At 41.1% G+C, this 18,391-nt stretch overlaps 1 protein-coding gene across 1 annotated transcript in view; it reads left to right on the top strand.

Moving 5' to 3' along the window:
• Positions 1-4,200: 4,200 nt before the first annotated feature.
• Positions 4,201-18,391, top strand: part of SDHAF3 (succinate dehydrogenase complex assembly factor 3) — a 39,437-nt gene continuing 25,246 nt past the window's right edge. The window contains exon 1 of the mRNA XM_075746130.1: positions 4,201-4,414. Within this exon, the coding sequence (XP_075602245.1) occupies positions 4,253-4,414 (162 nt within the window). The 5' untranslated portion in view covers positions 4,201-4,252. The remainder of the gene's footprint in view (positions 4,415-18,391) is intronic.

Genomic DNA, 18,391 nt, shown 5'->3' with positions numbered 1-18,391 from the left:
AAACTTCATTTTGCAGTTGTTTTTCACAAAGAAGGGATAATTCTGCGTCTTTTTACTTTACGAGGCACACTGCAAGATGCCGCAGAATATTTAGCAGGCAATTTGTGCCGTCATAACAGATCTTTGGCTTGGCTTCTGAATCAGAAAAGTCTGCCTTGGTCTGAAATAGTATGCAAAAAGGAACTATCTTGAATCTACATGAATATGTAGAAAGTTTATTAAAATCTTCATCGTTCTGAAGACATGCAGTTGTGTTGTGATCTGCACAATGCAAAAATAGGAAACATGGGGCAGGACTACACAGTCTCTTCTTTTTTTAATAGGAGGAAATTAGACTGTACTTAAACATTTCTCTACAGTTTGGAGAAGAAGATTGCAGATTATCCTGATTTTTTAACAGATGACAATACAATTTAGCTTTGTCAGGACTACCAAGGGTTCTGAAAAGGAGTATCATGTCATTGCATTCTATATTTAATCATTTATTTTGATTCACAAAAAGAACTCCTCTCAGGATGCTCTTGATAATTTAAAAAATTACAGCAATTATAACAGCTCAATAAATACTTCAGCTTCATCTTCTTTAGTCAACACATTACCGATTTTAAAAAAACAACAAAAAATCAGGAAAATATTCCTCCTGCCTTCCTACACTTGGAGTTAGGACTGTGGCAAACAACATGGTCACTCTGGCAGATTCACTGAGTCAAAATCTGTCTTCTACTTTTTACTGATTTGCTGCTAGCTCAGAAGGGTGGCTAAGCAACTAGAGCACTTTGCGGTGGATAAGGCATTGGCTGGATGGTCGCACTCAAAGAGTTGTGGTCAACGGCTCAACGTCCAAGTGGAGACCGGTGACGAGTGGTGTTCCTCAGGGGTCGGTACTGGGACCAGCACTGTTCAACATCTTTGTCGGCGACATGGACAATGGGATTGAGTGCACCCTCAGCAAGTTTGCCAATGACACCAAGCTGTGTGGTGTGGTTGACACGCTGGAGGGAAGGGATGCCATCCAGAGGGACCTTGACAGGATAGAGAGGTGGGCCCGTGCAAAGCGCATGAAGTTCAACAAGGCCAAGCGCAAGGTCCTGCACGTGGGTCAGCGCAATCCCAAGCACAGCTACAGGCTGGGTGAGGAATGGATTGAAAGCAGCCCTGAGGAGAAGGACTTGGGAGTATTGATTGATGGGAAGCTCAACATGAGCCAGCAGTGTGCGCTTGCAGCCCAGAAAGCCAACTGTATCCTGGGCTGCATCAAAAGAAGTGTGACCAGCAGGTTGAGGGAGGTGATCCTGCCCCTCTACTCTGCTCTTGTGAGACCCCACCTGGAGTACTGCATCCAGCTCTGGGGGCCCCAGTACAGGAGAGACATGGAGCTGTTGGAGCAAGTCCAGAGGAGGGCCACGAAGCTGATCAGAGGGCTGGAGCACCTCTCCTATGAGGACAGGCTGAGAGAGTTGGGGTTGTTCAGCCTGGAGAAAAGAAGGCTCCGGGGAGATCTAATTGCGGCTTACCAGTACCTGAAGGAAAGATGGGGAGGGACTGTTTATCAGGGAGTGTAGTGACAGGGCAAGGGGTAATGGGTTTAAGCTGGAGGAGGGTCGATTTAGATTAGATGTTAGAAATAAATTCTTTACTGTTAGAGTGGTGAGGTACTAGAACAGGTTGCCCAGAGAGGTTGTGGATGCCCCCTCCCTGGAAGTGTTTAAGGCCAGGTTGGATGGGGCTTTGGGCAATGTGGTCTAATGGAGGGTGTCCCTGCCCATGGCAGGGGGGTTGGAACTAGATGATCTTTAAGGTACCTTCCAGCCCAAACCATTCTATGATTCTATGATCTATACTTTACCACGGATTTCTCGTATATCCTTGGGAAAAGGCTGAGATGCTACTCAGAGAGTCCTAGCCACGTAAATAAAGATTTAGTATATTGGCTAAGCCACTCAGCCTGCCTTTCTGCTGTCCTATGGTGGAGCTGATACTGCCTCCCCAAATCCAAAAGCACTATGGAGTATGGCACAGAGATACTCCCGTATCTTTGTAGGATCCACTCTAATTTCAGCATAACTAACACCGAGCCAGTGCTCAAAAGCCCAGCTGGATACAGAAGAATCCTTTATGGGGTATCTAAATCACATATACCCCAGTGCATCCTTCTATTGACAGCTGAAAAGAAGTAGGGATGAATTGCCACCCTAAAAAGGGTGGGATGAATCCCCCTCCTGAGGCACCTGTTTCTTTGGTGCAAGCTAGGAAGCCCTCCCAGGCCGTGGAGCACTGGGGGCGGCAGCACAGATGCCCCAGCGCCCTGCACAGAAGCAGTGCTGCCTGGAAGCACAGGTAGGGGTCTGCAAGAGGCAAGCAGAGGAGTTGCACTCATGCGCGTTAGCTGAAACTGCGGCTGGACCCAAGCTGTGACAGATATTTTGGGTACTGATGACTGAGAGGTCATTATATGGAAATAATACTTCTAATATCTTACTATATCTTAATGAGTTCTGATGGTGAGTTCTTTTGTGCCCATACGGAAGGGAAATGGCATTCAACTGCCTCTGCAGCCTCTCCACATTCCCCAATAGTGCAGAGCCCTTCGAGGACTTTGGGATATAAAAATTGTTAATGGGCAAAGGCTGACAACTTAGCCTGTTATCAAACAGCTTGCTGAGCTCACAGCTCTATCTTCTGCCCCATGGGGAATTTACTGGCAAATTCCTTGCTCCTCTGGCAGTACCTAGGGAAGGTGCAAGGAGGAGGCTCAAGAGCCGCAGCTGAAGCAGCCCAGAAGTGCACAGATGCTGTGGGAATCTTCCTCTTCTGATGGGCAGGAACCACCTGCCCCAAATGATGGGCAAGATGGCTTTTGGTCTCTGTGGACGGAAGGACAAGGTGCAAAAAAACGTTGAAGGTCACAGATCTGGGTGATGCATCCTGGTTAGTATTTCAGCCACAAAGCAAGCACCCAGTAGAGGGCTTAAGCAGGCCACTAAAGGAAAAGGACTCTTAAAAACCACACAGGCTGGATGTAGCAAGGAGAAAGCCGTACGCGTGCAACATAAGTACGGTGGTCGTTATATAAAAAAAGACTTGAATTCTGTAAATGAATGCACCTTGGGATGATTCCATGGAATTGCATCACTGCAAATAAAACTGATACAGCAAATCAGTTTTTTAACCTCAATCTTTTAAAAATTTGAACATATTAAAGGACACAGGGGTAGACAAAATGCACTAACTCCAGAAATCCTTCCTTAAAGAAAGGTCTGCAGAAAATACAGTTTGAAAATATAGCAAAACAAATCAATTTGAGGATCAGGCCTCCCCTGCCAGGGCCTGCATGCCCACCCTGAGAGTATCACAGGCACAAAGAAAATTGGAAACTGCCAGTGAGAAAAAGTGAAACTATAACTTTTTCTTTTATTTCATTAACTTTTGTGTTACTGGAACTTCAGTTTTTCATCACCATAGTGCTTGGTAGAACAAATGAAATACTAGAGAGTGAAATAGTCTGAAGTTTGCTCTTTCCTCTCTTGCTCACATATAATGACTTGGGCTTTTGACCAGGAAGGACATTTCTATGACATTTCTGCATATCCTGGAAAAGCTTAATGCTCCCTGAGCCTATGGAAACCTTTCCTTTTTGTTTTGAAGTGATTTGCCTGGCTGGAAGGAGCTTGACAGGCACCCATGACGAGGCAGGACTTTCGCCACTGCTGCCACTGCCTGATTTTCAGGCTCTTTGCTTTTTTCAGAATACCCACGACTGTTGACATTTGCAGATTTTTCCATGTGGGTCGGTTGGATGTGATGTTAAACAGCTGAAAAAACTTTAAGGAGAGCCGAAGAGTCGCAGCTCGGGCTGTAGGTAACAGAAAGCAGGAGCACAAAGTCCTGAGCAGCCCCACGGAGGCAGTGAGGTTTCTTACATCTCCTCTCTTCTCTCACCAACACTTAAAAATGCAAATAAATAAAATTTAAGCTTATGAAGCTTGGGGTTAACGGACTAATTAATTTCAAAATTTACCCAGGTATAAAGTTCACAGCTCTTTATTTTCTGACATATAAAGCAGAACTTTATTTTCAAGACGCGCTTATACTCTGCAGTCGCTGAAGTCGGCATGCCGTACTTCCCTCCCGGTGGCAGACGAGCCCCCTTCTTGTCCGCCCCGTCCCGTCCCTTCCCGGCCCGGAGCTCGGCCCCCTCGCCCCGCCCCCGGTGCGGCCGGCTCAGGGCTCCGCCGGGCCCCGTTCCGCCGCCATGCCGGGCGGTGCTCGGGGTCTGTACCGGCGGATCCTGCTGCTGCACCGGGCGCTGCCCGCCGCCCTGCGGGCGCTGGGGGACCGCTACGTGAAGGAGGAGTTCAGGAAGCACAAGGCCGCCGGGCCCGCCGAGGCCCAGCGCTTCCTGCGGGAATGGGAGGCAAGTGCCCGCCGCCCCGCCGGGTCTGACGGGGGGGGGCCGCCTCCCGAGCCGCGGGCCCCTCGGGTGGCTCCCAGGCTCGTCCTCGCTGCCGGCGGGCGCCGCGTAGCCGCTGCGGGCCTTTCCCCGGCCGGAAGCGGCGGGGCCCGCCGGTGCGCTGGGGAGGCTCAGGCGCGGCCCAGGCGCCCGGCCCGGTAAGGGGGAGCGGCCTCTCACAGGCCGCCCGTTAGCCGGCGCCTCGCTCGGCCTCTCTGGCAGCCCTGCTGTTACGTGCCAGCTGCTGCTCGCTGGACATGGCGTTGTTAAAGGATGTGTGTCAGGGAAAGGGAGGTGGAAAATGCCTGTCGGCTCCTTCGCTGCTAATTACCACTGAGGTGTCGATTGCTGGTTCGTGTGCTTGGAGTGTGTTCCTCTGGCACACTCCCCTGCAGGGCAAACTCCTCACGGAGTTACAGAATTCCTTGTAATTCTGCAGGTTATCTTTTATAGTACTTACTTCCTTGCCTCATCTATGTGTGATTATAACTGTGCACACACAAGTATGTATAACAGAATGACAACAATTATATCATTAGTTATATATACATATATAAAAATATATACATAAAATTATCTGTCATTTATAATAATGCATTATATAAATGTGTATATATGTATTTATAACTACATACATAGCTAATTGTATAATTATAATTAGCTAAATACATAGGTATAAATAGCTTCCCTGTGAACTTGTATTTAATTTTTGAGTGACATTTTTTCAGAGTGTTTCCTGAGGAAACAACTATGTGAACATTGCTTCTCTGCTTACCACCCCCCCGCCTCTCCCCCTGAACTTAGTGGCTGGTTTCACCTAGGACAGAAAAGCAGGTCGCTCACGAGCAATGAGGACGTAGCAAGTTTCAGGAGTAGCAGAGGAGGGAGACTTGAGGTGCTTTCCTTACATGCCTGAATTCCAGCTGACACAGGCATATTCATAGACCCCAAAAAACCTACACAACAGGCAAATGTTAAAGACACTTCACAGAGGGAAAAACTTCAATTAAAGCATGAAATCAGCTGCAAGAGACAGATCTATAGACAAGCTTCCCAGTAATTTTCATTTTCATTGAGCTACTGCTTTGGTAGTATTTTTGAATCTCAAAACTGTTTTCCTTTCTGTGGAAGAAAATTGTATTCTGCTCTGCCCTGAAAGCTCGTTAGCTGGTAGCATCCAGTGCTTCCCAGTTTACTGACAGAAGGATAATGGGGGGAGATCTGACCCATCCCTTCTAACCACTGTAGCTGAAATTTTGGGGGTAAAGCAGCTCCATTGCCCTTGCACCGGGGCCTCAGGAACCAGCAGGGAGAACACTGCCTGGTATTCTCTTCAGAGGAAAGGAATAAGTGTATTTTAATTGTCTCTTGCCAACTGATAGATCCTGAAATCAGGAAAATTTTTATCTACCTCTCAAATACCTGATGATATTGTAATTCTCAATTGCTGTTCAGTTGATACTGCCAAAATGTTTCCACATCGCTGCTCCCTATTTTAACATGAGCTAAAAAGACAAGTTACAGGTTACTATTTTCAGTGCTAAAAATCTTCCTTAAAATAGTTTTAGAAAAGGAAGAAAATTTTTACATTGAAATATCTTTAGCCATTTCTGTGAAGTAAACAAATAGTGAAAATATTTCTCAGTTTTAAAATGTTTTAAAAGTAGATTATAGGGAAAACTGGAAAAAAAAATTAGACTACATGGAACAGAAGTCAAATTTTGAAACCTGACAGTTCTATTAGGTATGATATGTTCAAGGAAAGGAAACTAATAACTGTTTTGAGTGTGTGCGTATAAAGGACTTTGCAAATATGTCTTCTAACAAGATGTTGGGAGATATTAGCACATAGGTAATGTCCCTCTTCTCATCTTTAATTTTTGTTTTGTTCTGGGATTTTTTCTTCCCAAATAATAATCTGTTTCAAGGGTGGAATTTAAAGCAGACTTTCATGTTTTTGGCCTGTGGGACTTGCTCTGCATCTTACGCTGTGCTGTGGTTCCCAGCCCCTTGAAGACTTGAACTAGTACCTGAGGAAGGTGGACTGTGGACAGCTGGGGTTGGGTAACAGAGAAAGATGCTCTAATTCATGTTGGAGTCCTCTTTGCACCCTTCCTGGGCAGCAGGACACTCTTAATCACAAGTAGACTGGAGGGTCTAGAGTGATTCTTGCAAAACATACCAGCATACCTGCGAAGCGCCCAGTTCTTCAATGCCACAGTCAGCAATGCGCAAAGCTGTGATATGTTGCTTCATATACATGAACTGTAACTGTACTTCTTGCCTCTGTATCTATTTTTATTAAAAAACCAAAACCAAACCAAATGAAAAACCCCCAGACAAATCACTACAACATTAATACAAAATGATGTTTATGTTCCCTGTTAAGTGTTAGCCATTTTTAGGGGAAATACGCAAAGTTACATCTCTGTTAACAGTATTCTGGCATGTTGTACACGTCAAGCACTTTTCTTATCGATTTGCTTGTTCATTAAGGTCCGTCTATACCTTACTGTGTGCACTTTAGTGTTGTCAAAATTCAGCTCCCATCTGGAAAAGTTCTTACCTTGTGTCTTCTATTGCATGCAGGGTATCTGGTACAGCGTGGTGTGATGTCTCATATTACAGAAAAAGAGTACTCATAATTTTATATTAAAATAGTATATCTTAATGTATATTCACCAGAGGTTAAAGATTATGGATATGATGTTTCTTGACTTTGAATAAGGACTTCAATATGAAGTGTAATCTTAATAAGCTACCCCATCTGCTTTTTGAATGAAAATTTACAAGGATGACTTATTTTAACATGAGACTTTTGTTAAAACTCTTCAGGCTTTTTTGGATAGTCAGACCTTCTGTGTGTGCTTGAATATACTAGTGGTCTAGTAGTTCATAGTCTAGTTCATAGTCTGTGGTACGCTTTCGTGTCCTCCAGTTTGGTTTGTATTTGCTAATTGTTTAGTTAACAGGCCTGGCATTTTAATCGCATTATGGTTGTGCCAAATGAGGTTTTTTTCCCTTTGTATTTAAACCATGATGATTCGAGGGAACTGGGCACATTGATTGTTTATCAAAGAAAATAAGCTGAGCAAATTCCCTTTATTTCTTGTGAAACATGGTGAAAAACCTGTAGGATTTTACTGTTAAAATCTTTAAAAGAGCTCTTAAAGGAATCTTGATTTTACAGGGTGTTCAGGCAACTGTAGCTTCTAATATTTAATATTAGGTCCAATTCTGTGGCTTTTGGGAGGAACCCGAATATCAGTGCGGGACCTGAATACTCAGCCTAATTCTCAAAGAGGGCTACAGGCATTTTGAATATCCTTACCGTCCACAAAAGCACAAGTGGAACATTAAAGGGAGATTTCTAACATTAACTTTAAAAAGAAATGAGGAAAAAAAGAGGTAAAAAGGCTCCCAAATGATATTGTCTGAGTATGTGAATGATTCGTATTGTTTTCCTGTAAAGGAGATGAGAAGGGATCCCCTTGTTTGCTATGCACAGGAATTGAGGGCTTAAGTGTTAGAACGCGAATGTGTAGATGGCTAATGTCATTTTATGGGAAACCTCAACTGACCTCAGCATTTACAAAATAGGGAAACTATCCTTTGAATATTCTTGGAAGAGTTCTTAAGTGAGTAAGACTGATAGAAATAGCCTGCATGTACGCATACATTTATATAAAAGAAGAACAATAAATTTTGCATTTTTCCTATCATTGATTTTGGATCAATGCATCTTGAAACCTGCTGGAAAGTGTTAAAGAGGGGTTACAAAGAAAGCAAGCTTTGTTGTTCAGGAATCATGCTTGTTCAGGTAGATTCAAATTAAGTATATAAATTATTAATATATGTTCCTTTCTATTTTCTAAATATTTAATATTTTAATTAAAATAATTGGTACTCATTTACAGGAGATGGCTGATATAATTAGATTGATAGTGATTATTACCTTGGAATGCCATTGAATTAATGTTGACAGATATGATAGGTGAATTAGTTCAACAGTCTTCTAATATGGTAGCTGATGAGGATGCTTACTTAAGGGTAGATAACATAAAGATAATATTGATTACTTTATTCCAGTTCACAAATGATATAATGTAGAATATTCAGCTAAGTAATTTCAGTAATCATTTGTTTTACATAATTTAAATTAATTCTTCTTTTAATTTTGAAAATGACCATTTTGTATTTAGCTTGTTTAAAAAGCCTGACCCTGTAGATGGGAAGGTCTGGACTATCTTGAGATGAGCGGAATCATTCTGCAGAATTACATGACATTTTCTCACATTTAATAAATTGAATAAATTGCCTTTGAAATGCTGTGGCCACTCTTGACTCTGAAAGCCTTTTTATAAGCTTTCAAATGAACTGAGACTGATTTGGGAGCTGGCTGTTTTATACTTGGAAGAAAGGTGACATTTTTTTCATTCCTGATACCAAATCTAGGCATTATATTGGTAAAATTAAAGCAGAACTGTACCTCTCTGTCTGGGGAACCTAGTCACGTAGCCTCTCAAGAATAGTGAATTTTTTGAATCAGTATGATGTTTGATATGATACAAATAATTATCATTCATCAAATTTGTTTTCAGTTTCCCATGTCACTTGCAGTATTTAGTTTGCTGGAGTGATTGTGGGATGGTCTCATGATGTTTCCCAGGACATAGTTGTCCTGATAGATCTTTCAGCTCGTGAGCTGATAACGCTTACAGAATTTTTTGCTTCTTAATTCTTTGGGCTAGTATGACCTTCCTTACTTTTCTTGATTTATTTTTAAACTCCTGGCACTCAAAAATACATTGAGATGTTGAAAGGAGAATTTGAAGAGCAAATAGCCAAAGAAAGTTGTATGGGTGGAAGAGGAAGCTGTGGCCAGTACTGGAGTCAGATTGGGATGGGAATGGGACGTGGATTGCCCTTTGTACTGTCCGTCAGCAAATACGTAGGTTGCGTAAGTATAAAACTGCTGCTGACTTTCTGTATTCTGCTCTCAGTTTCAGTGAAGTACATTATATAAGTGATCTTTTCTTTGCTTGACAAAGAAAGACTTTTTTTTGGAAGTGAAATACGACTTTAAGGTTTTTGCCATTTTATGACTTTAATAAAAGTTGTGAAATAGGATTTAAGAGGAGTATTTCATTGTAACATTACCGGACACATTGGAATTTGCTTTTAGTGATTTTTATGGCTATCTGGATGAAACCCTTCTTATTAAGAGTAAATTCCTACTGAGACTTATGCATTTAGCCTCCACTTAGGGTGTTCACTGGGTATTAATTTGTAAGAACTAAATTGGAGACAATTTCCTCTATTTTCTTTGATATTTCTCAAAAGGCAGGAAAGAATTTCTCACTTTTCTGAGAGCTGCAGAGTTGTGGCTGATAAATTGAAGAGCATGTGGGATTCAGGTCTGATCAGCCACAGGAAATCAGCCTGCTGCTCTGACCTGGTGTTCCTGGTGGCCTGCTTTGCTGTAAGATTTGAAGTCTACCTGTGTAAGATGGCAATTTTGCCTTGGTGCACCCATGATTTGGTGAGTTTCCTGAACCAGCATTCACGTGCAATTATCTCTTTGACCAAGAAAATAAAGGCAAAGGTTGACCACATGGATCCCTATAGCACGGGATAAATGAATATATTATATTCTCAGTAATTAACATCCTTTTCATGCTGTGACATCACTTCCATCCTTTCAGTGCTCCTTCAAATTTGGGTTTAGAAGCAGGAGCTGGTGTCCACTCATCTTCCATGGAGAATCCAGGTGGTCTGGGAGGTTTCTCCTGCAGAGACACTTGGGGTAACCTGGTGGATACCTGCTGGCTTGTACATGGTGCACAGCCGTCACGGGAAGGGGCATCTGGTACTTCTCATCTGGAGAGCAGCGTCATTCTCTTTCAGATTCATCTGCCCGCTGCTAAAGCCAGTGATTTCTTGGGTTTTTTTTTTCTATATACATATTGGTGTGGGATAGCATTTAATTAACTTCTTTTGTTTAACTTTGTTATATGTAAATACACTGCATTTTTTTTCCCTATTTCAAAAATGGTGTGGTCTGGGGAATAAGACTGGAAAATAAGACTTAAAGGCAAATGTGGGATTTTGTTTTAAACCTTTACTGTATTTTCCAAATTCAAAATTTCATAAGCTGTGGCATCAGTACTCTCAGTGGCATAGTAGCATGACAGAAACTTTATATTATCATATCTATGAATGCATGTAGCTGGTCGGATGACTGTCCTGATAAGTGTGCCTGGCTGCTAGTTGAAGTTTGTATTTACAACTGTTTTTACACAGCAGGAAACAATATCTGAGTTGTTGGCATCATATCAGTTAGTAATGTCAGTCACTTGCGTGTGTCAGTCACCTCCGGTTATAATACATCACACAGTAAATTCCATTGAAGTGATGGAACTTTGTATAAATATGTGTGCAAATAGGTTTTTAAATTTCAGATGATTTGATCATTGCATGTATTGGTAAAGTATATAACATGCCTTTGATATTTAAAGTGTGGCATTAAATACATCCCAACTGAGATTTGTCGGGGTTGTACAGCAATTTTTGTTAATTATAACTTTGATTGAGAAGTTTAAATTGGCTGTAGAAATGGAGTAAATCTCTAATTTGCCTAAGAGTTTATCCCTTGTATTGAGTAGCACCGACTTGGGAAATGAGTAGTGCGTATTTATGTTCATACTCTCAGATTTGAAGACACTGTACAAGTTTCGTGTATGCCTGTTCATGGATACTTTCCTAATGTGTACAGGTTTGTGACAGCCAGTGTGTGATCAGATCTCTAAATCAGAAAATAGGAATGGTCAGACACAGTAGAAGCAGAACCAGCAATAGAGCATTTACAGAATTGTCAGTTTAAAAGGTAATTCAGGTTTCCATCTAGTGGTGGTATAAAATTCTGTCCAAGCCATAGGAGACACAGCATATGCGTAACCATGCTAGCCAACATACTGTAATACTGGTGTGTGTGTTTGAAACTTAGGAAACTGGAAGTCTTTATTAGGTATAAATTATATACATTATATATAAATTATATACATAACAACACGTAATTCTCAGGGCTTCCAGGTTTTTTTAAGTTAGAGCTGTAACGATCAGGAATCCATTATTTTGGCAGTGTGCATTCAGATCCCTGAGTACTCTTTGAATCTAACAATTTATCTTATTTGCTACAAATTAGCCTGATTCTGCTTTTTCAGTGTTCCTTAACAGCCATTTCAAAAAGTTTAAGTCTGTACAGGTTACAGAAAGAAAATTGATGTCTTAAAAAGTTGTCTTTAAGTTGTATGTGTGCAAGTATGAGTCTTGTTAGATTTCTTATTTCCTCTTAGATTTCAAAAAAAAAAAAAGGACAGGGGAGGAGATAGGAGATGACTATTCTGTTTGCTTTGCCCATATCTTGGTGTTCCAGCACTGTCTATTTTTATTATTTAAAATATTTTACAGTAGAATTTAGAGAACCTTACCAGGTTAGGTTTTCAGATGAAGGTAACATCGAGGTAACTAATTCACAAATCTTTTGAATTTTGTTGTATTTTAAGACAATGCAGTGGATCAAACAGACAAACTGAATATGAATTGGAATTGCAAATTTATAAGAATTTCTGCTTGTTTGTATTTTATTGACACCTTCCTTCTAGCATTTGTTTGGTACTTGTGTGAATATTGTCAGCTTGTAGTGTTTTGTAAGCATGGTAGGTTTTACTGTGTTTTCAGTGCATTTCCACTATCAACACTATAAACACTGCCAACTTTCCACAAGTGCTGTCAAGTACCATATTTTGTAATTACAGCAATAATATTATGAGTGCTGTAATTGCGCATACTGTATAGATGTGCTTTTCTGTCCTGTGTAGACACAAAATTGATATTTTCTGTGAGTTAAAATGGAATCTGGAGCACATCTGAATAATTGTTTTGGAATTTTTTTTTCTTCAGCATAATGTGAGGTGTCTACACAAGCAGTGCTATACAAATTGGAGGATTTTTTAAATCCCCAGATGTGTGTATTACATCTGAATATAGAACTGTACTTGGGACACACTGATGTGTTTGGACCCATTGAGGGATGGAGGCTTTTCTATATAGTTCACTAATAATAAAGTCAGTTAATCAAGTATGTTTTTTGCAAGAAGCTGAACCTCAGATTTCAATTTAATAGCATCTTTATCAATCTTCATGTTGTTTTAGCCACCTTTTCCTAATGCCAACAGCTTTGGCTGTTTTAAAGCTGAAGCTGACTGTATCTACAACCATACATCTTCTAGTTGATATCCTGCTGTTTATGCAGCTCATTCCTGCAAATACACTGAGCAGAAAATTTCTGCTGAAATATTTTTATTTCTGTGTGTCAAAGCTGCTAATTTCAAACTGCATTTTTTGAAAGATATGATTTGGAAAATGTGTTTAATCATAGTGTCTGATAAAATGTATGAATTTATAGGTTTTTAAAGGTCATTTCCAGAAGTGATGTTAATGAGATATTTCTAATGAAGTGTTCGTTATACTAGAAGTAAGTTAGAAGTGATACTAGAAGTAGCGTTACTGAGTGTTGGGTTTTAGGCTTAGTGATATGTGGGGAGCTTGACTCCTGTTAATGTGCTCATTTTTTGTTGTTTCAGGGTGTGGTGGGTTGACCCTGGCTGTAGGCCAGGTACACCCCAAAGCCGCTCTATCACTCCCCTTTCTCAACTGGACAGGAGAGAGAAAATGTAACAAAGAGGCTTGTGGGTCGAGATAAGGACAGGGAGAGATCATTCACCAATGACCATCATGGGTAAAACAGACTCAACTTAGAAAAAATTAATCTAATTTATTACCAAGCAAAACACAGTAGAGTAATAAGAAATAAAACCAAATCTTAAAACACCTCCCTCCACCCCTCCCTTCTTCCTGGGCTTAACTTCACTCCCGATTTCTCTACCTCCTCCCCCCTCAGCGGCACAGGGGGACGGGGAAAGGGGGTTGTGGTCAGTTCATCGCACATTGTCTCTGCTGCTCCTTCCTCCTCAGGGGGAGGACTCCTCACACTCTTCCCCTGCTCCATTGTGGGGTCCCTCCCCCGAGAGACAGTCCTCCATGAACTTCTCCAACGTGAGTCCTTCCCATGGGCTGCAGTTCTTCACCAAGTGCTCCAGCGTGGGTCCCTTCCACAGGGTGCAGTCCTTTAGGACCAGACTGCTCCAGCGTGGGTCCCCCACAGGGTCACAAGTCCTGCCAGCAAACCTGCTCTGGCGTGGGCTCCTCTCTCCAGGGGTCCACAGGTCCTGCCAGGAGCCTGCTCCAACGTGGGCTTCTCATGGGGTCACAGCCTCCTTCAGGTGTCTCCACCTTCTCCGGTGTGGGGTCCTCCATGGGCTGCAGGTGAAGTCTCAGCCCCCCATCATCTTCCATGGCCTGCAGGGGGACAGCCTGCCTCACCATGGTCTTTTCCATGGGCTGCAGGGGAATGTCTGCTCCAGTGCCTGGAGCGCCTCCTCCTCCTCCTCCTTCTTCACTGACCTTGGTGCCTGCAAAGTTGTTTCTCATGTCTTCTTACTCCTCTCTCTGGCTGCAAAAGCTGCTGCTCCTTTTTTTCCCCCCTTCTTAACTCTCTAATCCCAGAGGCGCTACCACCATCCCTGATGGGCTCGGCCTTGGCCAGCAGCGAGTCTGTCTTAGAGCCGGCTGGCATTGGATCTGTCGAACATGGGAGAACCTTCTAGCAGCTTCTCGCAGAAGCCACCCCTGTAGCTCCCCTGCTACCAAAACTTGCCACACAAACCCAAAACACAGGGATGTTAGTGAGCGACAGAGCAGGCTGAGGCAAAAGAGAGAATGATGCACTTCCTCTCCCCCCTGCAGTAACTAGTTAAATCTGTAGAATACCTTCTAAATTGATCTTGTACCCATCTTTCAAGACTGGCTAGGAACTAATCCTTAAAATGTAGATACATATTCCCTTGCTCCGTGGGAATTCCTGAATGATGTAAATTTGATACACTAATTTTATGCTATTTTAAACTGTTTTTTCTTCTTCCTGAGGTCACTGCAACATTCTTTTCTTTTTCTTTTTTTCTATGTCTGAAACTGAACCAGAAGCAGATGGGTGGAAGGGATTGAGCTTAAGTTTTCTGTCACTGTTGCTTCTTTGGACATGTCATGACTGGAGGCATTGAATTGTGTTGGTAGTATTGGTATCTGCATATAATGATGCAGAGCAATTGGTTTATTTTCTGTGGACCACCAAATACCATTTAACTCATAATCGCTTTCTTGCTTTTTATGATTGCGTAGCGGAAGCGTGCAGTCTTTGTAATTGAATTGAGTTTGTATGCTGTTTAATGTATATGCAATCTGTACTGAGGGAAGAATTCATATTACATTAGCAATCTTTGAAACTTCATCACCTTCTAACTGAAGTCTGTAATGCCCTCTTGTGTAGTCTGATAGCTGATTTTTGACTTGATAAATGAAAAGTATCCTTCATAAGATTGCAGTTTTTGAAGTGTACACATGATGGCAGCAAATACTTAAATTGAGAAGGCTTGTTCCTGTGCTAGAAACAAGTAGGTCATTGAATTTTCTAATATAAAGTAGAATTTTCACAAATTCAGTTCTTGTTAAATTGTTTATTAAAGTACGTCTTGAGATTTGTTAATGTACTGCTTTTTAATTCAGAAACTTTACAGTGATTTCCATCTGGTTTAGCCATAATGTTTCTATAATGTGCTTTCTCGTTTTGATTTGCGTTGGGGCAGTTTGCTACCCCAGTGGCGAAATGCAGCAGCTACCCCAGTAGTTTGCGGTGTTTAGCATGGCCACCCTTTGATACCTGAGCAAGAAGAAGGGATCTTGTATATTCCTCTTTCATGCTTCCTTTTTTAGAGTGCTGATTTCTCATTTTGTGATGATTTTTACTCAAATTGCTTTTCACAATTGGATTTGTAGACGAGTCAAACCTGCAATGGAGAACCAGCCTAAGATAAACACCTTGCACTAGCTTCCACAATATTTAAAAAATTAAAAAAAAAAAAGAGTCCTAATTGCATTCTAGGAACTTTATATGACTTTACATTTTTCAACAGATACTGGCATGGTAAAAGTCCCTTTTTTCCTGCAATTGGAAAGTTTTTGGAGTTTTTCAAAGTCTTTTTCTCACAGTCTTGTGATTAAACAATCCAACATGATAGGTTTGCTTCGTGCATTCCTCTTCAGGCTTTTCTCTGGCACATTTATCAGCTTAAATACTTTCTTCTTCCTGTACTCCGTAATAGATGTATATTTTTGACACACTGCATAGAATTTTATTCTTTATTTTTCCCATTGCAGTCTTTGTTTGCAAGTTCTCATCTTGTAATCTAGATCAGTAATGTAAATTTCCCAGCAAGTGTTCTTGGCCCAATGAACTACCCTTAGTACCTCCATCAGTGATCGTGTCTAGGCTATGTCTTGGACTCAGCACTGAGACACGCACAGCAGCTGTCCAGTTTCCATCTGTAGGCTTCTAATGTCTTGGACTGGAAAGGAGTTGGGATGCGCTGGGACCAGGTCCCCGGGGGGTGATGAGGACACCAATGCCGAGTCTTACTGAGAGCATTGTTTGTGTTTGCCAACGGCAGTCTCCCTTAATTTCTAAAAGTCTAACAAGTGGATGATTGTTGATGTTTCAGATCAACATTGGATAATGGTAGTTGGATAACCAGCTGGTTTTTTAGCTGCAGATCTGATGTCAGGTGTCGTATATTATAACATATATGACATAAGAGCACAGCGTTGCTTGCTTCTGTGGTATCAGGAAGCTTTCTGCTGTGGTTTCATCTGACTGACCTGGCAGCTGAGAAGAGTGGTTACAAAATTTTGATCAGCCACAGTAGCCCCCAGTAGAGTATGCCTGGAGGAGATGGAGCCTTGGCATGTAGACACAAAACTATTTTTTTAAAAAATTGTATTTTATTTTATTGTATTTTATTGTATTTAGAGATCTATTGAATTTTAAAGTGATTATATTTTTGAAAGTGTATAGTAATAGCCCAATATGCATATTTTTTTTCACCAAAAGAAAAACTTCATTGTTAGTAATGCCACATTTTAGATGCTGTTGCAAAGTACGTTGCTATTGCATGGTGCTGTTAAGAGTAGGAGGTTTTCTTTAAAATGAAAATATAGTATAAAACCACATTTATTCCTACTTTCATTCCTAGACATGGTTGAAACATTTAAATTGAATTTTTCTCCTTTTTTCTGTCCCTTCCAAAACAAATATGGCATGTGTCAGTCATCCACCATGATATTTTAAGCCAAAAAGCTATTGTCTGTGACAGTTACAGGAACTATGGCTTATAAGAATAGCACCTCGTGTAAAGTGTACATCAGCTTTAGGTACAACCAGGTTGCTCTAAAATTAAGGATATTCTGGTTCATGTTGAACTGACTTATTCTGTGTATGTACTTAATTTCCAGAAATTTAAATTTGATTTCATGCTTAGAATTAATTTTAAGGTGTGCAGCAAATCATAATATTCGGTTGTTTTCTGGGCTTCTTGAATTTTTACATTCAGTTGACTGTTTGCAGTGAAGCATGCTAGCAATCTTTTTAATATCCATTACAGTGAGTCATTGTAAGAACTTATTTGAGAGATGCATGATATGAAGAATTTTAATTAAATAACAAATGTGTATTATGTCCTTAGTGGTTTACAAAGATGAGATCTTGTATAGTTGTGGGTTTTTTTCTCTAGTTCTGCTGCTGATTGACTAGTGAAAGGAAATTTCATAGGCAGCGCTGGCCATGTTGTTCTGGTTCATGGGCAATTCAGGACCATCACCAGAACTGAAAGGAGTTACATTGTTAAGAGAAACATCATCCTGTCAGTCAAGAAGCAAGTGAAAGTTGCTTTGTGAATAACGTGAACTCTGATTTTCCTTTTTCTCTATTTTATTTTATTTTATTGGTGAATGTGATTTTTGTGGAGTGTCTGTCTGCCAGCAGATGCCACTCCTCAGCAGCAGACTAGTTTCCCAAACTTGACCAGATAGAGGAGAATAGTTGTGGTAGACCTTTGTTTTTAGAAACATTGATGGCAGTTTGCCTGGGATTGCCTTTGTTTTCCTTTATAAGAACAACTTATGTTATAAACAATTAAATATTTATCTTTTACAATGGTGCTGCTTAAAGTTTTCTTTCCTGCTTATGCATTAAACCCCAAGGCTGGAAAAAATGGCAGTAATAGAGTAAGATGCCTTTGTTCTTCAAAATTTTGTGTAGAGCAGTATTTTAGGATGACCCAGAAATCTTTTACAACTCTGGAAGGTTCATTATGGAAGGACTTGGAGTGGTGGAAAGGTGTCTGTATTGGGTTTGCTGAAGAAATGTAATGAGGAGGATGACAACTTAGAAGCCCAAGTCTCAGTGACTTGGAATAGGACAAGTCCTTACAGAACCTTTAGGCATATTGAAAAACAGCTGGCCAAGCTGTAAGTGCATCTGCCAAGAAAGAACTCAGAAGCTGTGCAGTGAATATAGACAAGAGAATTGTGGGCAAGAATATTCTGTTGTTTGTCCTTTCTAAATTTTGGAAAGATATTTTCCTAGGATTAGCTGTCCTGGGACGCCTTCTGTCTGTGCGGATCCAGTCTGCCCGTAATGGAAGGCTTCCTGGTGTGGCTAACCAATTGTGGATTTTTGTGTGTGTTGTTCTAAAGGGGTTAGTTTATGTTTGTGGTGAGAGAAGATCTGTTAACTATATATCTATATATATTCCCCCCACCACTTTAAAAATAACACCAGCAACTAATATCTAGTTGCTGGTGGGAAACCTGTGATGATTGGGGGATACCATTTGAACCCTGGAGATCTAACTGTGAAAAAAGCCATTTGTGCCAGTATCATTGCATTCCTGTGTGTTTCCTGGGAAAGGGCTCCTTTAAATTGTAGTT

Source organism: Balearica regulorum, chromosome 2 (genome assembly GCF_011004875.1).
Source record: "Balearica regulorum gibbericeps isolate bBalReg1 chromosome 2, bBalReg1.pri, whole genome shotgun sequence".
NCBI classification, from domain to species: domain Eukaryota; kingdom Metazoa; phylum Chordata; class Aves; order Gruiformes; family Gruidae; genus Balearica; species Balearica regulorum.
Note: the sequence above shows the minus strand (reverse complement) of the source record. Positions and strands in the feature narration are given on the sequence as shown.